The sequence below is a fragment of the Liolophura sinensis genome, chromosome 12 (genome assembly GCF_032854445.1).
Source record: "Liolophura sinensis isolate JHLJ2023 chromosome 12, CUHK_Ljap_v2, whole genome shotgun sequence".
Lineage (NCBI taxonomy): Eukaryota > Metazoa > Mollusca > Polyplacophora > Chitonida > Chitonidae > Liolophura > Liolophura sinensis.
The window spans coordinates 9021498-9045570 of record NC_088306.1 but is presented as its reverse complement, the minus strand read 5'-3'; the positions used below and the strand labels follow the sequence as shown (position 1 = coordinate 9045570).

General features: G+C 41.1%; 1 protein-coding gene across 1 annotated transcript in view; it reads left to right on the top strand.

Moving 5' to 3' along the window:
• Positions 1–384: 384 nt before the first annotated feature.
• Positions 385–24073, top strand: part of LOC135478986 (CD40 ligand-like) — a 40881-nt gene continuing 17192 nt past the window's right edge. The window contains exons 1-2 of the mRNA XM_064758677.1: positions 385–1641; positions 15754–15790. Of these exons, the coding sequence (XP_064614747.1) occupies positions 1162–1641; positions 15754–15790 (517 nt within the window). The 5' untranslated portion in view covers positions 385–1161. The remainder of the gene's footprint in view (positions 1642–15753; positions 15791–24073) is intronic.

The following is a 24073-nucleotide window of genomic DNA, read 5'->3' as shown; positions in this document are numbered from 1 at the left end:
TGCTCTCGGGTCACCGGGTTATCGACTGATACCAAACTGATGAAGAGCCCACGTTAAACTCGGCCAGTAATCTACCTGCCTACGCGTCACTGACTACCTGAACCTACTCAGTCACCACCACTGAAGCGAACTGAAACAAAACGCAGGCGTGATTTCAGTTCGACAGGTAGGGCAATTAAGGTCACATAACGGAACGTGTATCAAACAGCCCAGCGATTTCTCGCGTGGTCAGTGAAGCGAGGACACGAGCCGGAAAGTAAGACACACATCGATTGGTACAGCGCGTCGAGTCACGTGACCCACTTTTGTTGTCCTTCACTGAGAAATAATACTGCGGCACATGTGAAAATACAGTCAGTGTTACTTGTCAGTAGCAGTCAGACGGCCAATAGTGTTGTGTGCATGAGAGAGAGAGGGAAAGAGAGAGACAGCTAGACACAGAGAGAGAGAGAGATCTGCCAGCGACCCGCCGTGTCGGACGAGAGCGGAGAAAAGGCCTGGAATTGTCTATCACGATCTTGTCCGGGCCTGCCATCGGATTGACTTACGTGGAAACAGCTTTGCTTTATAATGGTACTGGACATGAGCCGGTAATCCCTTGTATACTCGCTTGTTGTAACCGGCTAAAGAGTGGCCTGTGTGTATGTCTAGTGTTAAATCGATTCCAGCGTCAGTGGAAAGGCTTACCCACCCCATCCAGCTTCGGTCGCTGCCCCGCGATCTACTTACCCCCTTGTAGGCTAGTCGTGCCCAGTGATCCCAGTGGAAGCAGCGTTTTGGGTTTTATTACACGCTTCGCGCATTCCTAGAGACGATTTGAGGGCAGAGAGCTTTCACCGGAGTTCACCCTGGACGGGGTCCTTACCCGTGGCTGTGTATTAAGTTGGGATGCTGAGTAAGTGCTGTTGGTATAATATGTATGTTGCATCGCTGTGGGATCGGGCGCGGTGATACAAACAATTCCACTTTACGGTTCTTATGAACTAGGTCTTCGCCTCAGACTTCTTTATAGTTACTACGCTCTTAAGCCTGGACTTCCTTGATTCGGTTCGCTAAGTGGTTTAGAAACTCTCGCAAAAGCGGACCTTCCTGTTCCTTCTCCTTCCTGTGTCCACGAGTGTAGGGCGGTATTCTCACAAACTGGACTATCCCAGCATAACCATGTCCGGAGACGTGACCAAGGTGGGCGATGATCAGGAGGTCACACAAGCCTTCATAAACAACGGCACGAAATCGCCAAAAAACGTCAACAACGATTTGGGCAAGAAAGACGCCATGCTGCCAAGTTTGGAAGAGTTCGAAGAACTACGAGAACAGTTGTACATGTTGAGAAAATATCTGAAAGCGTTAGCCATAGTTGTGTTCTTTGGTATTATCATTCTGTTAGTCGTCGTGACGATTCTTTACACAAATCTTGACCGAGGATTGAAAACTCACAAGCACCCGGTGGCTCCAAAAGTCGGGGAAAACATTACGAGACTCCTGGAGCGCCAAGAGGTTTGCTTCAAATGTTCAGAAATACGCTTGGGACCAAGTGTAGAGGAAGCAAACATGTTAAATGCCTTCAGGAGGCGACCAAACAAAGCTGGAGAGGAATGCTGTCTTGATACACCATCTCAGCTACTTAAACTACTGAAATTGGTAAGAATCTCTGTTATCTCTTCTATCTTTCTACGTGGGCCCATATGGGTTTTGATTATAGTATTTCTATGAACATCTGTTTTTAATTTACATCGGCCGGCCGCTAATGGCATATCGCATCAGGTCTGTATTAATTCGTTCTAAGAATGAGGGAAATGCGATATCATATGCAGTGCTATTATAATACACATACAGAAACATTCATACTGGTATAAAATGTAACGGACACCTTGCTGTAAAATGTAACGGACACCTTGCTGTTTTTATCTCCAGATGTTTTTTTTTTAATGTCAGTCCCACAAAGCGTACCAATATTTATCAGCAAAATAACCGACTCGTAGTACCGGTATATTAATTTTGAAAACGGTATCGCTGCACCGGGAACGTATATGTAAAAGTAAATTATACTATCGAGTTGATTGTTATGGCTGGAGATCTAGATGGCGACTGATACACCATCCTTTCAACAGTACCGATTGGCATAGACTGACGATGTAGTGTAAGGGTTATGGAAGTGTTCATATATACTACATTGGGGCATCGCCATGTCCATATCTGCCCTGGGAAATCAGTTGGGAAAAGAAGTATTGGCTTAATTCAGTTAACATACAGAAATACCCACCGATGTCTAACAGTGAAATTGATGCGCAGAACTGATCCAAGCTGGGAATTTCTAACTGGCGAAATCTGGGGTATATTTTATGCGTTTAAATAACAAAGGCTTTCCAACTGGCCCGTTATGTTCAAAGGTTTGAGTAATCTCGTAGTTTATTTCGTGTCTTCTTGATGACATAATAAAATGCCGAAAGATGAAGTTTTGCGGTATTGCAGTATATATCCCTGAACAGTATATGATTTCAGCAGTGTGGTGTACATGGCTTAGTATCTACCTTTATAGCGGCTGTAGTATGAGTATATATATATATATATATATATATATATATATATATATATATATATATATATATATATATATATATATATATATATATATATATATATATATATATATGTTGTACATGCATTTCCATACAGCATGTTACCTAACGCGGAAACACAGTCGTCTAGCCTGTGACTAAAATAGACATAGATCCTATAGTAACCTGGACGTGACAGGTAGTATGAAAGTGACATTATAGACCGTTCATCATCACAGGGGTCTGGTGACCGACGACTTCTGCCTTCAAAGTCCACGATCTCTTCTGTTCTTCCCTGTTATGAAGTATTTCTACGGCTCGTCGTATGTATATACACAGGTTCCCATATATTTATAGACAATGTACGTAAACGACTCAGACAAACGCATTAGCGTTCACAAGCCCAACACCGCATTGTAACTTATCACCGTAAGATATGTCAATGTATGTTATCCGCTATCTCCGTCAATTCCTTTCTTCCACGTACTCCACGGATGTCTTATCTTGAAGTACGATTGTCTGTTATTTGTCTTATCTTCCCGTGTCTCAACTGTACCAAGGGTCTCGATACCCATGGTCTCTCATGCCTTGCTGTCCTGTCTTGTTTGTTTTTTGTAACTCATACTTTTTACATTATTCCGATACACGATGGCCGAATAATAGCTCTCTCTGTGTATTCCCTCTGCATGACTCATGCCCGTCAGATGTGACATTTCAATGGCATTTTCTGTTTTTCATTCTATCAGTCAAATACAATGAACTTTATTTATTCTATTCCTTAATCTACTGATTGACGAATGTTGCATTATAGTCGCGATCAGTTGTGTGGATGGAGTATGCCGGTGAATACCAGGATGAAACTGTAAATAAATTTAATTTTCCTGACGTAGAGCGAGGCCTGTATTCGAACTCATGAATTATTACTGAAAAAGTATGGTGTTGATGCTGAATTCTTTAACGTTCTCCGCCAGCGAATCAGTCACTCTGGTGTGTACTACTGATATGCAATTCTATCTGCATTAGCGTAGTTCTGTACGAAAGTTGGACAACTTCCAGTCCCATTTGTTAGCTCAACGGACTGACAAACAGACAAGCAGACATGAATGAACAATACACAGACTCGCCCTCGCCAAGCCTTTCTAGCGCCACCAAAAAGAAAAAAAAAAAAGAAAAACACTAACGGTCATGGAACTTGAGTTGGCAATTTGCCGTCGCCCATACTGATCCGTGGACCGAATACAAAGATCATACCAACAAATAAAACAATTATGGAGAGGGGGTTTTAAGTAGGGTCATATAGCGTGGATATTTGAAGGGTTTATGAAACTTGCATGCATTCCAAAGGCTTAGATACGGGTATACACAACGTCAGGCCTTGCAAAGGTCTCGCCGCTATGATTCACTTCAAAACAGCCTGTAATTTACAGATATAGAAAAACCCTATCGGATAATTCAGAGGGCATGTCGTTAGTAACTGTACTACATTGCCATATATATGTGTGTTTTCTATGCGGAATAACATGGATTTATGAACCGTTTTCTCATAAATATCTCATATTTCTCACATATATATATATATATATATATATATATATATATATATATATATATATATATATATATATATATATATATATATATATATATATATATATATATATATATATATATATATATATATATATATATATATATATATATATTTCTACAGTTTTACGATAACTATATGTCACATACTCATCTCTATACCGCGACGTCTAATTAATTGCAGTTAACGTCACTGATTTTTTAATGATGAAGCCATGTTGCTGGTGAACGTGTAAGTTGCTACTAGTTAGGCATTTCCATGAACAGTCAGAATACAACCTCAACTGAGGGTTACGTGTTACCCTTTACCAACTATCATCTTGTCGTTATATTCCTCTGTGAATTGAACAAGTCTAACAGACAATATTATTAAAACAACACCCTATAACTGTGCAATATGTTAACTGTAAAAGCATTACACCGGAGTGGAACGCGCGCCTAAATAACTGTGCCTTAACAGTTATTAATACAAAAGACTACAGCCTGAGACCACTAATAAGGGGACTATAACGCGACTGTCAATAACAGGTTAAATGTCAGTCTTTAGCGCAGAGCGGAAATAAAAGCTCTGACATTTTTATTGCTGACGAAGATGAAAGCAGTGCCTTATGGTTTGACAGCAATTTGTACGCCATGTACGGATACCGTACAGTATGTATTGTGAGCAATTAGTATATCGAGAGAGCCCGCGAATGTTGCATATGGTATACACACAGCCACTGTTGGCGCGAATTGTATTTTTTAAAAATATCTAAATATTATTACTCGCGTCCTGCTGTTGATCTTGGATGTTGTTCCACAGTAAATCTAAGACAGAGGCTTAAGTGGACATCATTATGACAGAGAGCAGCTGTCGATCATAAAATATGCAACGTTTATTTAATATCGGAATGAAGAGAATCGATATTCGTGCCAGCATATACACACGAAGGAAGCCAGCACCGCGTGAGGAGTTGAAACGAAGCAGTGTTTTCACGGCTACTGGGCATGTCCAGCCATCTCGCACATCTGTTGCTTCGTGCTGTATACTTTAGTCTCTTCAGCTCCATTTGTTTCGAAAAAAATATCGACCGAGTAAGGTTTTCACGGAAAGGGAGACTTAATGAATATTAAGCAGCTTATCCAGCATTTATGGTGCTGAACAACTGAACAGCGGTTAGGCATTATAAGTGCACGAGAGCAGGTGTCTCGCTATTAATAATGCATGCTTGTACTTGTGTGTCTGTGCAAGGGGAAGTGCGTAGTGATCAATCTTTATGCATTTACATGAACAGTTAGAATAAAGCCCTGTCTGAGGTAAATTGACAAGAGGTCGTATTTTATAAAGCCCTGTCTGAGGTAAATTGACAAGAGGTCGTATTTCAACGCGTGACCATTTTCCAGCTATCACACTGTCGTCGCGGCTCGGGGTTTACTATTCATGCTGTGCGTCCTTAATATATGTTATTGAAAAAAGGTACCGTGTGTGAGCTCTTGGTTATGTATGATCTGGGTCCTTATTTCACCCTTTGTACGCCTATGAGGCAGAACTGAACTGCATTTTAAAACATTATCTAAATCTAAAAACAAATCGCCAAAAGCTGGATTAGAACTTGCAAATGCGTGTTTGACGATTCACGCCTGACTGTAGTTTGCAGGATTTCTCAGTTTGCAGTTATTACCCTTGACATTTTTCAGAACTAAGCTAAACCATAGGCTTGTCTGGTTACTATGGTTAATTTTTCACTGATGTGAGTGCTTAATTGGACAGTATAACAAGTCGGTGTTGTAGACCAATAACTCTAAATCGATGGCCTCTTATGTCATCACGCCGGCGGATGATGTATGGGTTGGGTTTTATAGCAGGATATCAACCCACTCCAAACATGAATCGGCAAAGGCTAAACCGTGATTTAATGTTACGTGTCTTTTATGTCTGGCACCCATTAAGCTGAATGCAAACGGCATAATCCGTTGTTAGATTTAATTTCTGGGGTGAAGTAACCGAGTGTTATCGGGTATGATACTGTGCACGTAACCTGCAGACGTTACAGGGGAAAAACGTACCAGTGGAAGACATCGACGGTCTCCATCAATTATTGAAAACGGCACGAGAAAGAAAAGCCTCTGAACTTAATTGAGAAGGCCAGCACGCAGATTTACATATTTCTTTATGGAAGGCGAAAAAAAAAATAATAAAAAAAGAACAAAAAAATAATGATGCCGACACTTTAATACCTAGCCTTGGATCAATTTATCTTGGAGAAACTTTATTTAATAGAAAGGGTTTTTTTTGTATGACGTTGTCGTTCCGGATTTCCACAATACGGTTATGTATAATGCATTTCAGGAGGAAATGCCATCACGGACCAATTTCATTTCGTTTTATATTTACCGGATTGGAACAAAATCCAGGTTCTGATTTTATAGTTAAGCGAAGTATAGATAGAGCCTGTTGTCCTGGACAGAAGCTGTCATGGTTGGCCCCCGTCTGTCGCAACTCCTGCATCCCTCCCCTTTCCATCGATTCCATGTTGGCGTTCACTATTCAGGAATACGACTAGGGCTATATATCATCCCAACTGCTTCCCCACCCTCACTCATAACTAATAATCCAGTCAGGCTTCGGCGTCTCCTTCTATTGTGTGACTGGCTACTGGTGCCGCCATCCATTACATCAAGGTAAAACGCTTCTTACACGACCGGATAAAAATCTCATTCCATGGAATAAAACCAAAGTGATTGCCAGTGACATATAAGGGTGTGCTCGGTCACGCTATGGCTTCCGCGACCTTGTGACATGAAAACCGGCTTGAGAAGAGTCTGTATGATCACACATCCCTTGTCAGAGGATACATTCTACAACGCTCAAGAATATGAGGACGCTATGGATGATGATATAAGTAATCGTGTCTGTGCCCAGGCATTTTTCGTATTATGAACTTGCGTGCATAAAACTTAGTTCAACCATTCCCTCATATTTATCATAAAAGCGTCGATTCGTTTACAAAGCGCAGAGACCGCTTCCACAGACACAATTCTGACTTTAGTCAAAATTTGAAACCTTGTCACAATACTTGGCATTTGGTAATGGAACTTGAATTTTTGAGACATTTGTCTTAAGATAACACTGGGGAGATGGTCAAAATTTTCATTTGCAGGGCCCCAAAATAAACTCTAAAATCGTGTTTCAAGTTTTGATTTCGTTCAAAATTAGCCTTGTGGAATGGGCCCCAAGTTCCCTTGAACTCAGGCATGTCTTTTGTTGGTGGTAGTGGGTAGTGTGTGTGTGTGTATGGAGGGAGGGGGGTCGGGTACTGCAGAGTTAGCGACGGGCCTTAATAATAAGACTCGATCAGCAAGTATCACTACGATTACAGCAGTGACATTGACACAATCAATCTTCTAACCGTTCTTTGCAACGGTTGGACGCTTTCAAATGGACTTAAGCCTCTGACTTTTCCCCAAATTCGGTGGTTGTGTTAACACGAGGAAAGTGTTCCAATGCGGCATGTTGATGTTGCTTGTATCAGTTTAGATCACTTCAGACCTCAGGTGGGTTGGTGTTGAGAAGGAACAAACAGCAAACAATGAACAATCAAGCAAGTAATGTTGGGTTATTTTGTTTTATTTATGTCCACATTTAATTTCTATGCAAGGCACCAGTGTTGCAGTAAGCTGTGTACTCTTCTGCTGATTACGCAATTTATGCCATAAGAGATCTTCCAGACGCGTTCTTCAGTTATGACTTTGTGTACTATCTGTTCGGAGAAGCCTCGTCAGTTGTAATTTGCATCATACTGTGTCTGGACAACTGCTTGTGTGCCCTTTGACCTTTGCTATTACTGCCTATGTAATGACTGTGCTTTATTCACACACGTGCCTCAGCCTTCATTTAGTGCCGTCCCCTCCAGAGTCTAATTTCCTACGGTCCAGAGTAGATCGCACATTCAGCCTCATGCCGCAGCTGTTCGCACAGCCTCAATCATTGTACAGCCGCTTCTGAAGCCGCTGTACGCTGTCTGGCTCTCGAGGAGGTCCGCGCTGGGTAAACCATCGCGGCTGAAGTTATTTATCAGTCAGCTCGGTATGGGTTGCTGTAATGCGCTATGTTCCCCTCAAGATGTCTCGTCAACTTACACATTCTCACACACCACTTAAACGCCCTGTGCCACTTTCTGGATTGGGTTGTAATGCACACTGAGCCGTTACCTCATCGCTTCTCGAGTCCCAAATTTCACATAATAACCTCATCTGCATTTAGTAAAGGGAATACTCAGTGCGTCATATCGTTTCACGGCAGCAGAAGTCCAGGCCTTAGTTCATGACTTTCATTTTCGAAAACTCCAGCCTTCAGTTGTCTTCGTATAGAGAGACCTGAGGCCGATTCCCCAAAGCCAGTTTTGACTTACATGTTGGTTAGAATTTGAAGTATGAGCTTACAGCTTATTTTCAATCCATGTAACTTTTGGACCACTTCGTTAATGTTATCTTAAGACATATGCGTGGAAAGTTCAACTTCCATATCCAAAAACTAAGCTTTATGACAACGTTTTAGATTTTGACTTAAATATGAATTGTCTTAGAGGAATCTGCTCCCTGTGACTCTGTGCAGTCCATCACGTCCGATGAGCCCGGCGGCATCTTGATTTATGTAGCTACGTGTTCCTAACACGGACTTAACATGACTTCTCATCTTGTTACTCCACTTCCGACGTAGTGTTGCATACTACGTCCACGTTTACTTAAAACTATTCCATAACAAGCGCACATTCGCAAAAGCAATATACCACATTCCGTAAATACACCATATCGTCTTGCACTCAAGTCCAATTACGGGCTGGATTGTTCTTGGAAATTTAGGTGTCAAAATAGACATTCTTACACACGCAACCAAACTGGACATTTCACATCAACAATCGCAAGACCAATTTCCAAAACAGCGTTCAACAGGAATCACCACAGAACCAGTATGTGGAGTAATTAATTAAAACGGATTCATACAAAGATATGCGGCCAACGATGCAAGAAATGTTCTAGGAGAATAAAGTCAGTATTCAAATCCCTCACCATGCTAGTTTATAGGTTGTTATAACGAAATTTGTGCCTCAGTTATGCGTTGAAAGCAACTGTTCATATGTCCAACGTGCGTGTCATATTCAACAAGGTGAGTATACAGCTTTTTTAACTCTGGATTAAGCGGAATGAGACACAGTCTTGAAGCAGAGTACTACCTGGAAACTCACTGCTGGACGAAAGCGTCTGTTCCGTTGACAGACAGGAAAATGCTCCATGTGATGTCAGAATTTCTCGACTTTTACCCAGGCCGCGGCTCTCAGCGTTCGTCACTCACCTTTATGAACAGCTATATGGATAACAGTGTGATGACTGATACTGTACACATCACAGCATGTCAGCGTTGATGTATAACTGTGCATTACCCCGGAAGTTGTGTCTTCATCATGATTCCGCAGTAGTATGGGTTACACATGCGCAATTCGTGAAAATGGTTGCAAGATTTGTCTCCGAACTGAAGAGTGCTGTTCGAAAGTGTATTGGCTAATACTGGCATTAAGTCATATTTTATATATGTAAATTATAAAATTATAAAACTCAGGAGCTATTGCAGTTCTCCAAAGTCAAAGTATAACACTGCAGTTTTAGTTCATATTTATTTACAAAATTGAGGACAAAGCTGTGTTAAATCTGGTATTAAGTCTTAAACCACTTTTGAACAACCTGCATTATAAATTCTTCAAACACACCTACTTTGCATCTAGTAATACCCACTCTTTTTTTTTTGGTTTCCAAGAAGACAAAAAATTTGTCGAAAAGTGTTCAAATCCGTGTATAATTTTTTTTCATTGCCTTAATTGGATGGGAAAATTTCCGAATAACAATAAAATGACGTCCGAATTCGCCGTTATGCGGACGAATGCCTGCTCTGGACGCACCACATACAACATCACCGTTTAAATGAAGGCAAAACTATAACTCGCTATATTTAGCCACGTGGATATAATAGCCTGTATTCGTTCTATTGTGACTTCACTTCTGTGCTGAATTGACTATAACCCGGCTTGTAAGACAAGAAGGTGTTAATATCGGTGGTATGCGGACAGCTCATAGTCACGTATCCGCAAATGCCGGGCACCAAAACGTCCAACAGAGGCAGCGTCTGCTGGAAGCCCAGTCCGCCTGTTGATGCAAAGAATCACATCAGCTAATTCCGAATATTTATGTTCAGTGTATTTGACTTGTAAATATCTCCCATAGGCCACACTTTCAGACACTCAGCTTGCCTTAGCAGACTAAATATTCACATAAAATAACCATCTATGGCACCCCGGGCAAGCGGCAAAATCTTTTTAATTTCCCAAAGCGTGCGGTTCACGTTTCTCAGATCGACACGGCATTGACTTCGCAGAGAATTGCAAATCGTGGCACGGAAAGCAATTCAGTGTTAACCTTTAGTGGCATAGCGTGCTTGACTGGCATTATCTCCGACCCGCCCTTTCTTCATCGATAATTGTTTGGTATTGCATGTTTTATTTCTGGAGCTCTTGAAACCACGCGATGCTTGAATTAAATTCCAAGAGACGAGATCTGGCGACCCTGTGTATATCCCGGGGAGGCGTGGAGACAGTCCATAGATTACATTGCGGGCCGAAGCTTGTGTGTGCAATTTGCTGCGTCGCAACTCAGCGGGCAGAGGAGGAACGACGTTAAAAACGGCCCACCGTCTCCGGGATCGATAGGCTTGCTCTGAAGAACAAGCAACGTTAACTTATAACGGGCTAACAACGTTTGTAATCAGCAGCTTTTATTTAATAACGCCTCATTACACTCGGGCATAACTTTGTTTAGCCCCCTACACGGGTAGGAGCTAGCGCTACATTCCCTTCTAAGATAATGGCGCTCTCTTCTGGTAAAACCCTGGAAATCGCCAAGAGCACGCTCCATTGACTCTTCCAATAAGGCCCGACGTTCCCGATAGCGGAAGGCTTTCACGATGGCAGCTGGGAAGGACAGCCTTCCCTTGACGAAACCGCTGTACGCTGACAGCTCACCAAAAGACTTTTCACTGGGAGTAGTTGCCACTGGCAAAATCTTAAGACGTAAAATGTTTCCACGCCATTCCTTTTCATTCCCAAGGGCTATACTGGTTGATGCGTTTCTCTTTGTAAGATGGGTGTAAACCCGTGGAGGCACTACTGACTCGATGAGTTTAAATCAAAGATCAGAATATGTTATTAACTGTGAAAATGACGCATTTTGACTGTATTCAGAGCCAAACTCTGTTTTCCCATGTCCATTATCAGAAAATCCATGAAAGCTACCAAGCAATTATGTCAGTTGTTTTGTAATTGATGGCGTTTTACAAGGCCTCGCAAAATGCAAGCCTTTCAACAAACATCACACAAATATAGCGGATGGAAGATGAAAAATGGCTGGGTTCGATGACCCACCTTTTTAAAATTGTTCATGGCCAAGGGTGTCTTATATAAAGTGTGTTTGGTATCTGTAAAATTTAACTTGAGAATCCTGTACTTGTATATATTGTATCAGGTGCACCAGATCATTCCTGCCTTGCATGACCAAGCATTCCACTAATCAAACCGCCATAAGCGTTAATATGTGACGTCACTGATTTTTGCCGTTTAGGTGACGTAATCTAGACATGCATGTTTCTGGACTTCCTTTTTCCTCCTTCCGTCCAGATGATGATAGAAAGATGTAAAGCTCATTTTTCATCTACCCTCTATTGAGAGATGTTTAACTTCTTTGCTTTTTAATGAATTTAGAGTAACAGTTCGATTATTTTGGAACAAATTGGACTCAAATGAAACCATTACGCGATAAATACACGACTGGAAGACGGAATGGAAATTCATACTTCTCCTCTCTATATTTTCCTCTATTTTTATTCTTGACAAGACTAAAATGTATGAAATGTTATTACGTATGATGTAAAACACCAATAAAGTACAAGAACTAAATCTAATAACGATTTGGTAATTATCAAAAGATCTGGAACATTTGGCGCCAAAAAAAATAGAGAATACACAAGCTTTATGCTGTCTTCCTAAATATGTTCAGTTTCGGCATTCACAAAGCCCCGATGCTGTTTGCTATGGACATTCTCTTTGTATGATTCCGCCCTATTTTCGTACTTGACATGCTTTTTTAGTTCTTTGGTAATTTATGTTAAACGTCGTTATGGGAATTGGCCTGGAATACGAATGTCTGTTTCGACACATAGATCCATGTTAGCTTGAGTGACTGGTGTCTTGTCATGACACAAGCAAGATAAATTGTTGAGTGAGTGAGTGAGTGCTTGGGGTTTAACATCGTACTTAACAATTTTTCAGTCATATGACGACGAAGGGATCCTTAGAGCGCATGTGATGTGCCCCTTTGTTGCAGGACGGATTCCGACCACTCTTTTATCTAGTGATGCTTCACTGAGACTCCTTACCGAAGGCAAGCAAGCGGCCCCGCCCGAGCCATTATATTGATACGGGTCAACCAGTCGTTGCACTATCCCCTTCATGCTGAACGCCAAGCGAGGAAGTTAAAAGTTCCTCTTTAATATCTTACGTGTGACTCGACCCAGGATTGGACCCTAGATCTACCGAAGCGGACGCTCTACCAACTGTACTATCGGGGCCGGTGTAAATTGTTGATCACAAGCCTTTATCTACTGGCACGATATGTAGTAACAAAATGCGGTTAATTTTATATGTATATTGAGCAAAGTGGATGTTAATTAATAAAATTAACTCATTAACTTCTGAGATCACACTTTGTCCCCTTCGCACTCCCTCGCGTCTTCAGCCCCCGATAATCAGTATGGATTCCGTGGGGCAAGTCGTATGATTTCGCGAAAACGTGCAGTGACTGATTCAGGTGGTCGCTCACCGTAAGTAATTTACGGTCGTTTTTCGAGGAGGACGGAAAATTCTACTGGCGAAGTCAATTGGAGGAAAAAAGTACGGATCTTTTATGCTAGATCACTGCGCCGGCTGATTGTTCCGTTATCGATCCGCGGCCTCAGATAGCGCGGCCATTGCTCTCGAAGTCTCTCTATGTTATAGCGGCACGACTGCATTGTGGAAGACGTCAAAATAAAGCAAAGACTTTTCCCTTTTTAATCAATATCTGTAACTCTTCGTTTTGTGTTGGCACGCCGGCACGCTGGATGTATCAGATCGTCTGTTTGTAGGAGGCTTGACGACCGCGTCTCGACCGCCTTGGAGCTTGGCTATAGGTGCATCAGACAACTCCTTGAGGCGGGGCTGTTGGTGTTTGTGATAGTCCAGCCCTGGATAAGAGCCCCTGTGTATGCAGCGTTGTGGGAGGCCGAGAATCCCCGGCTAAACCCTTACTAAATCACCCATTATAAATCCTGATCACTTAACTTCTCCGCTCTTCTCTATAAAAGAAATCTATGCTATAGCTCTGAATCTGTTTATGCTGGCCCTATTTTTGGACATAACAGTTTCACATATGTAAACTTCATGTTTTTTATTAACTCTAATTTCTCTAATTTACTTTTCTAGCCAAGGCTTTAGGGGATGTATAAGCATCCACCTTTATTGCATGCATATGGTGTTTTATGAACAATTTGCAACCCAAGGGGCGACAATCATACATATGTTTGTATTCGACTTGGGAATTATTCACGCTCTACTAGTCTGAAATTCATTTAGGATGTATGTTTTCATTAACGGCCTTCTTTCCTTCACCACTGGAAATTAATGACAGCTTTCTCTTTTACATGTAACGAGCTTTCTTAATCATGTATATAATTATTTGTTACATATTCTTTGGGAACTGATGGGAAATGGGCCTTGCTACTGTATCGACTTGAAACGCCCCTTTATGGTTTATCGGTAGCACACGGATATCAGACTTAGTTGAAATTCATCTTCCACAGTCTTAAAATTGGTCATATGAGCGTTCTGAGCAGAACTGATATGTAGATGTGGTATTGAAAACTTGATCTTGTCAGCGATTACGCTATTTTCTGTTATCAACGCGTGATCAAGCAAACGCCGATGGGTTTAGCCGTCAGAGATAAATCATAATAACTTGACTTAACACAATGCATCAGCTAGTACAAACTATATTTTAAACACACCCGATGTTCTCGGTGCTGTTTGTTGTTTTGCCGGTAACCTCCACGAAAATAAAGGTATGGCGTTTGTCTTAACAAATCCCGCAGATATTTGTTATACTGCCACAGCGAGTCATGTGCTGTCACACCCATGACGGAGCGGCTGGCTAAGCTATTGACGGCTGTGTAAAAACTGACACTTTTGCGAAACACCGCAAAGCGGAGAAAACTTAGCAAAAAACCTTGAAAAAGCAAAACAAATGGAAAACTGAGACAGAAGCCTTCAATTATTTTTTTCTTCCCAAGCTTCATGTGTCTCACCAAACGTTAGATTAGGGTAACATAAGAAGAGGTCAGAACAGACGTCGGCTCATTGTTGTCAGTATGCATATGGGAAGAGGGTGAAAGAAAATTCCTTTATCATCATTTCGTGTATTCATAAACTGAATATATATCTCTCAAAGGAAACCATCGCGATTAGCAGAAAACTAATTCCTTAATGTATATTGGGTTTGAGTCAACCCGAGCTGCACCTTTTGAGTCTAATGATGCTTCTAGGCTTTTACGTTGTAACACAAGTTTTGCCAAAGCCATAGGCCACAAGGCGTGAAAGCAATTTCTGACTTCGCTGCTGTAGTGCAAAATCCATTTGTGTCACGGACTTAAAACGCGTTCGGTGATTGCTGGTCGATGCGAACTACCGCATTGTTCTCAGGGGGAATATGGTCACTGCATGTCAATGGCCAGCCTTATTCTGTTTACCATCCTTTTATTCTGCCCCAGAAACCATACCTGTAAATTTGAACCTGCCAATGTTGAATTGGCTGGCCATTAACGGAGTGCTAATGAAAGGACTCGGCGAAGCCACTTCCGGTCATCGATCCGCCTTACGGGGTGGCTGGGCAAACCTCAGAAAGAGGCTAATACTGACGGTCACCCCTGATTCAGAGAAACTTCGGTAATCACTTCGATTTCTTCAAACAGGAACAATTACTGCCTACAAACCGCTGCAAGAAGTAGGGGGTATTTAACTTCGACACAAAACAGACGCATTTACGCCTACTTTTCGACCGGTTCATAATAAAGCCCTGGGGGTTGTTTTAACCAAATTGGAGAATCTCTCTTGAATTACTGCTGGACGAGATTGCGCGCTCGATGGTTTGCCCGCAGCTAACACGACGTTGAATTGGAGTGTTGATTTAGCTCAAGTTCATTTCCACTGGTCTTTGCAACTAAAAGATGCCCTGCATCAAAGAACTCTTTCATTGCCATGATTATATAACAGAGCTGTCTTATTCTGCGCACAGGAGGCGATACTTTGGCTATGCCTGATATAGCTTATCTTTAAATACGACACCAGCATTCCCTCATGAGAGTCATAAATCTAGTAAATGAAGGAAAAACAACTCATATTTATCGTAAGTGCACTGTAAACCTATACGTTGTCTATATGAGTACCGTAGTCTTTTGGAAGCGATGGTAAATTGAATTTTCTTCTTTTCGTTTCAGTTTGTCGAGAAAAGATTTCTGGAAGAGAAATCCAGAGGTAAGTACTCTGCTATATTGTGTTTATGAAGAAATGGTCTCGCAGTCCTTCTGTCAGGAAGCCAATATTTGTAGAGCTGCGTTTATTAGTGTCGTGGGTTAACGCTTGACGTTGACTAATGACGTCGCGTGCTGGAATCGATCTCGTGACAAATCTCGGAATGCCCCCATTTTCCTCAGCATATAAACCTGACTGCTGTCGTATAAGTGCAATATTCTTCAGTACATACAGAGTTTATGCGATGGCAGTTTATGCAATATCTGGGTATGGCGGTGATTCTGTGAAACCTTCCGTAGGTGTAGATGTTACTGTGGGGTGGGAACATTACGACAGTCAGTGTGACAGGCATTTTAGGATAGCGATTCCTCCGCATCTGTTTCACCTGGCTAGTGTACATCATCTAAAAGGGCTTCACGTGGGGTCAACATCACACGTGGGGTTAACATCACACGTGGGGTTAACATCACACGTGGAGTTAACATCACACGTGGGGTCAACATCACACGTGGGCCAAGCCATGTATTGTTTGTTTTGACCCTGTTGACGTTCTCTACTGGTATCCACGTCTGGGAATCACGAAGCGATCTTCGAATGAAGTAAAAATTTCAAACTAATTAGTATGTTCCTTTCCGTTATTTTAGCTGACTTTAGCTACAAAAGGAATACTAGTAACAATTTTAAAGGGATTTAAAGTTTTGACTTCAGTCTAAGATCGCGTCGTGATCCCGGGACCAGGGGACCAGGAGTGTATTTATAAATTACACAGAACACAAGAATGTTATGTTATTATGGTGAATAATACCTTCTGTACGTCAGCGGTATTTTCTAAGCCTGCACGTCATTGTCCAGCTGTATCCCCTCGACAATCACAGGCATGATGAAACACGTTTTGGAGATTTGTCACAACCCAATAGTCACACATGGATCTTGGCAGCGGGCCAATTCTAGTCAAAGCGTTATAGGTGGAATTGAAGTGAAGGGTGTTTTGGAAAAACTCTGTCACTGAATTCGACTTTTTTTTAACTCGATATCTATTCATGCTTGTTTCGGAATCCGCACGTGGCTTTACTGAGAGGTGAACCAACCCTTTACCAATAACCTTCAATGAGTGTGAGTTATTGAGGACTAATGGTTTGCATAGTGAAATGCCAATACTATGACTAACAAAATTTGAAACTGAAATGATTCGTTATACCGGATCTTATTGCCTTTCTCAAGTTATTCAAATTTTTAATATTCAAACTTTTTTCAAGTGAGGTGAATGCCTGCAACAAAACTGATAATTCTATTGCTGTGTAGGTGGCACTCCGTCAAACTAGATCATCTTTTTAGGGCCTGAGTGTTTTGGTTTTCGAAAAAATCAGAACAATAGATCGGGAATTTGTGTTTAATTAGTGAATCTTGTGATCATGTGAGCTTATAGGATCAGATTAACCCGTCACAATAAATCTGATTATCATTGGACCAAGTTTTCTATTGAAAGGTTAAACTTTCGTGATAGGAAATACCGTTTTGCGGAAATGGTATGAGGTTTTGTCAGTCTGGGAATTGCTTTGAAAGCAAAATAACTTGAAGGGTTGCAGTACGTCAGTCATAGTTAGAAATCCTTCAAATTAGTGCGGTATAAAGTGTATACGGTCAAGTTACGAATAGAGTGGTGGGTGGAGTATTGGAAAGGATTGGGGGCTAAAAGCAGCTTAGATGATCGAAGGGTTGGTGGACTGCGGAGCTGGGAATGAGTTGGAGACAGGGACCGGTTATGGGTTTGGGTTTAAAGGCTATAAGCATGCATTGGTTAGACAGGAAGTATTGTCGCTTCCAAAGCTAGGAGAAATACGGACGGCCTGGTTTCGTTTAGGAACTTACCACCTCTTCAACCGCTGCAAACTGAACCACCTTGGGTGTTGAGAGGCTCTGTTCGCAGATAACCTGGACTTATTGCCATATACTATATGTAACTCAACTAAGCTGTAAAAAATGGTTTTTAGGGCGAATGGAATATATACCAGGTACATATTAAATAGGAAGGAACATTGAACCGTTTAGTATCGTGACATTTGCCCTTTTATTTATTCTCACTTCATTTGACCGAATCTGTAGCTGAAAACCTGGGAATCATTGGAACATCTGACAAGACAAGGGTGCTGAAGTGTGGTGGACTTGGAAGTGTGTGAACGATGTACTGAGTACTTTAGCATGTGCGCACCGAACACGCGAGCGGAATGGTAGAAACGTGTTGTATTGAGAGCTGGACTATATTGTGTCTGAAAAGGGCACAGTGATTTGATTAGTGAAGACCTGTGCTGGGTTATCTGGGTGGTTAAGGGCAGGATGAAGGCGCTGTGGTGGTTAAAGTGTACAGATGGGAAGTACAGGGGTCCTAGAAAAATAGTTCCAAAAAGTTATAATTATAAATTAACGAATGTTCGGAAGAGGTATGATTTGGTTGAGGTGAAATATCGTCGGAAATAAACGCTTACTACGTACGTGTACAAACTACAGGTTTCCGTTCGTAGTTTAAAAGCCGTTTGTTCCGTGATATACGGTTTGTTGGTTTCCCAAAGGTGTAAGAATTCGCTAAGAAATACGTGCATCCAAAAAAAAACAAAATAATGAATTGTTTCAGATGTACAGGTTATTCCTTATTGGTGTGTTGTCGTTGTGTATTGTGAGATGTTTTTTTTTAGAGTAGAAGACGGGAATGAGTGCATTTCCTAGGAGAATGGGATTGTGCATGTAAAGTTATGGACGAAGCGGGAGGTACTTCAGATACCAAGCCCTGACATTAGCGTGCTTTTCGGCTATATCAGTATATGATATCGTCCTCGTACTTGCTCACGTTATCTGTTATTTGCCGAAATAGTTATGAGTTGACACACTGTGGTGATATATTTCTTTGCATGATAACGGTTATTGGCATATTTCTAAATATTTACCCCGGTCCGGAGATCCGCTATCACCCGGTCAGGCCAGATGAGATTAGCTTATCTCTGCCCTCATCCCGTTGCCAGAGCACCATAAAGAGATATTCGCGATCTGAAAATATATTACGTACTAAATATTTATCTGGACCCTTGTGGATCGAGAGAGTGTGAGTTAGATACAGTGCGTTACAACGTGATGATTTATTGGTAGATGACAGGTGTTAGTCTCTGTTTCTACTAATATGAATACAAAAATGGAATTTCACATTTAATATGACACCACTGTATAGTTCACAATACACGTCCGAAAGCTTTGGTCGGTTAAGCCTTTTATTTGCTTTTCTTTCAACTTGCGGATCGCTATATATAAGCATTACTCGTTTTTGTTATTTATTTATTCATTTATTTGTTTGGTATTTTACGCCGTACTCAAGAATATTTCACTTATACGACGGCGGCCAGCATTATGGTAGGCGGAAACACGGGGGAACCCGGAGGAAACTCACCACCATCCGCATGTTGCTAGCTGACTCTGGTTTTGTTACTTTATCTTCTTTTCTAACTACACTTGTGTATTAATAGCTACCTGAAAATATTTCAATTTTCGTGTGATAAGTTTGTGATTAAATGACGCATGGTTATTAGATTTTGTTTGGTTTATAGTACACAAAAATGCGTTTTTCATTGGGAAGAATAAATTCTTGTAGATTCATATCATAAATATAAAATGGTTCGATGTATTTAATGACAAACTTTAAACAAGAATGCAACACAAAAGCGGTCTCTGCTTAAACTTTTAAACCGCGGTCGATATTTACTTTATGAACGGTGTGTAAGTTATGATTCAGTCTAACTGGAACCATCGAGTATTTGAAGTTTAAGTCGTAAATCGTTTAAGAAGGAGACATCACCGAATATATATTGTGCAGCCGTGGTGAATAAAACCCTTTTATTAGGTGATTGTCAAATATGTGCTCAAAAACCATCTGGCAAATATGACAAAGCTAAGTGCGTGGCCTACAGTGTTTCTCAGGACAACAGTCGAAAGCGTGCGATATCCAAGGGCCGGGGAGTTGCCATCAAGTAAGATCAAGGCATCAAAGAATTCCACCACTCCCACATGTCGGTGAAGAGGTCGGATTTACCCACTCAAATTCCAAACTTATTGCAAATCGGGCGAAGAAATTTGAGTTTTAGTCATTATTCCTTTTTAACATTTAAAAAGAAAAGTTGAAAAGACTAATAACAAGTGCCTCTGTGTTTTGTAACGTAACTAAAGAGTCCCTTCTTTGTTTCAAAGACTGTCCTTGGACGTCTATGTTTGATTGTAACATACCCGCACCCCGTACGCCCTGGAATAGCATTGGTGATTGATTGGTAGTATAGATTATAGAGATGTCCCTATATATTACCCACCCGATAGTGTGTTATTTGACACCTGGCAAGATACGAGGAATTCGATCCGATGCCATCGGGTGCCGGCGTCCACCTGCGTGTCAGCGGAACAGCCAGTGCACGCGCAAACAGCCACTGACATACACTTAAGTGGAAATTGATTGTAATCAGTGATGGACGCGGTTCATTCAGATCTCCACAATGCATTCATTGGTGTGATTGTTATAATGTCAACAACAAATCAGAAAACCTTTTAGAAGAAATAACGCGGTGTATATAAATATTTGATTGACTCGTCGTCATGATATATTCCAGGCGTTTGACCTATACAGTGCAGCGTTGATTATGTCAGTTTTTTTCTGTTTATCTCCCCCAAACACTTACTTACTTGACAAAGACGGAAAGCGGAAAGAAGTCTTAAGTGCAAGAAAGTCCTAGTAGTGCATCTTGAGATTGTTTGATTTCAATTGCAATTGAATTAAATGACCGACAAATCATCAAAAATCACCAGATGTACTCTTGGAGTTGATGGATTGTGAATAATGTGTTATCTAGTTTGAAATAAATCCGTTTGAAATTTGTGGATATATCTTTCAAATTACGACCAATCAATCTTTGACACTGCATGCCTATGTCTATATTATTAATGTATAATGGCCGTGTGTTTTGACATTTTTCCGTAGTTGATTCAAAAGTAAGGTCATCTAATTTGTTATTCTCTGAAATGTTTTGTAATTTCTTTGCATAAAAATTGGAAGTTGCTTATTACGTGCAATTCCCATTAACCCCTTTGTCTTAAAGTGCGATAAATAACGCCCATGGAGTATCTGTTGATCTAGGCCTATAGGGATCTGAGGCAGGCTGGGTGATGCTGTTAGGACAGTTGTCTGGCTGCTGTTATTCTGTCGCTTCACTAAGCTGTCAGTCCCTCAGTCAAATCATCAGACAATCCGCGGATCAATCAGCAAATGATTGAAAAGTTAACTGTTATAATTGTTAAAAATCATCGAAACTTGAAACCAATTTAACCATGCTTGGCTTGAATTCATGTGGGGAAAGGTATGATACATGTTGAATTTTTGTACATCGTTATTATAATATTGAACACGAATCCGATCTTTACGTCATGGGTCTTATGTGGACACAGATTTAAATGAGTTCCATAGTGAGGTGGTCTTCTAGTCCATCACTGTAAGTAGGACGGTAGTTTAGCTAAGTGCCAGATCGATACGCTACAATCTGTGTATATTCATTCAGGTGTGGGTTTCAACCACAGGTGATTGAATTGAACAGATGTTCCTGGTATGCAGCCTCAGCGAAACAAACACCATAGATCAATTCTACCATTGAACACATGTTCCACCCGGAATCCAATATGGCGGCTATTCGCGCAAATAGCTCACTCTGTTTGCTGTCCATTGTGTGGGGGTTAAACAGCTGATTATTGGTCTTCGGGTAAAATCGATAAACAAGTTATTAATCCGTAATGTGGAGCAATATTTGCGCGGAAGGGAAGTCCTGAAAACCAATCAAACATTTACACGGCGACAAAGGTATTAATGGTCTGAACTGGATGTATCGAATGGCTCGGTCTATTGCAAACGTTCTGTGGATGCGCCTTCATTTGTTTGTTTATTTATTTGAATCGCATCTCGGCAGACGAACAATCCACCCATTTGTAGCGAAGAAGCGTGTATTGTTAATTCGGACGTCACACAGGAACACACTTTCTAATAAGAACTATAAACCTGCAAATCATGCCGTGTCGCATGGCGACATCAACAAGTGGACACGGCTCCATTAAATAAAGCGTTGACGCTTTGGTCGTGCCGCGGAGGGAAGTCTTTTAGATGAGTGAAAACAGTGAACCAAGATCTCCATTACCTGGTGTTTAAAGGCAGTTTTGAGCTGAGTTATACCCATCAAACCATTTTACCTGAGCGTATAGAATTTTTTTCAGTGTTATGACATTATGTGTGAGCTGCATCACACAGCAGGTTGCTCCGCTGTGTACCGTATAGAAAAACTACATATTCCGCAGTTGCTAAGTGTTTGCTTTACTGTCAGTGTTCAGACCAATTGCCTATTAATATAATGCGTCGTTGTTGTTATCTGCGTGCTACCCCAGTGATCACTCACAACAGAGGCTTAAATAAGTTATTGGTTTCAAACATGAAAAATTTAAAACATGCAGAAAACTGATTCTAGATTTTTTTTTGATTGGTGTTTAACGCTGTACTCAAGAACATTTCACTTATACGACGGCGGCCAGCATTATGGTGGGTGGAAACCGGGCACAGCCCGGGGGAAACCCACGACCATCCGAAGGTTGCTGGAAGACCTTCCCACTTACGGGCGGAGAGGAAGCCAGCATGAGCAGGACTTGAACTCACAGCGACCACATTGGTGAGAGGCTCCTGGGTCATTACGCTGCGCTAGCGCGCTAACCGACTGAGCCATGGAGGCCCCGCTTCCAAATTCTAGACCAGTGACTTCTAATAAATTGCAGTTAACATCACTGCATGTTTTGTTTTTTTTACCTATTTCTGCTTTAGGCGTATAATTTGCTACTACTGATGCATTTACACGAGCAGTGAGAATAAAACCCCGAATCAGGTAAATTAACAAGAGGCTGCATTTCACCAGTTACGCGTGATCACATGCCAGCTATCACACTGTCGCCACAGCTCTGGTCTTACTCTCTATACGCTTTTAATTATGTTGCAATACAACAAATTTTAATTTCTGCGAATTCTGAATTCGGTGGAAAAGACACGGTTGATAAAAACAGGCACGGACCTCTGCTGAATAAGTGCTAATCTAAGCCGTAAGCACGGTGATGCTGAAATCTTGAGGAAAGCAAGCTGGAGTACCCTATATACCGGTACTCATTTACTGGTGTATTATGGCATGTTTGTTTGTTTCGTCTGTAAGTGCTGACAAACAGCGTTTGTTGAAGTTGAGAGATTGGTAAATATATAGGCCTGATGGATATTTGTCTGCATGCCTCTCGGGTTTTCATCTGTTTTTAGTCTGGGATAAGGAAAAACATTATACAACAACAACGCCATGTCATTTACAATGTATAAGAATGTGCCCCACAGTGTGTTAGTAAATGTGTGACGATGCTGATACGCTGTGCCGTGGTAATGATGTTGTTTGACAGAGTTTATATTAGGTATAATATTCTTCAGACACGCAGAGATAAACAGTGCGGTAATGGCTACCCCGAGGGACCTTCGACGACATCAAAGATACAATTTGTGCAGTAACTTCACTTCTGTGGAAGTCAATTCCACTTTATCTCGACGAAGTATCTGTCGGTTGCCGAGGTTGGACTTCTGCGCTTTTCTGACACGCACATATATATTCGGCAACCTCTGTTATTTGGCGCTTAATGGTGGTAGAGTGGGCACTAAGTGCTTAAATTTTACCCGAGGGTATTTCGTTGGACAGTTTTGTATACCAGCTGCTGGTCTCTCGTCAAAGAGGATAAGCTGTATCTCGGTACTTGGTCGTAACAGATACATGGCGCAAAGTATACATGAGTGTGCCTATCATAAAACAGACGTCTTAGAAGTTCGGGGTTAACGTCATCTGTGTAACGGCCCGTAAAATCTCCCTACCGCTTATGTACATCTTTGTACAGAACAGTCTTCTTTTGACAAATTGGTATAATTTCCTCGAAATCTTTAATAGATATCTTCATTAAAATTATAATTATTATAATAAATTATGATAATAATAATCATAATAATTTTTATGAGAACTGAGATGGAATGTTAATCGTTTCCATTTAAATTACCATCTATATGGGTTCTCAATTTGCCGTAGAAATGCAAACCTTACCACATACATTGCCATCTTTATGCGTTCCCAATTTGCCATAAATCTTCAAGATTTACTACTTAAATTCCAATCTGTATTGACTATCCATTTGTCATGAAGCTTTCGCATGTACCAT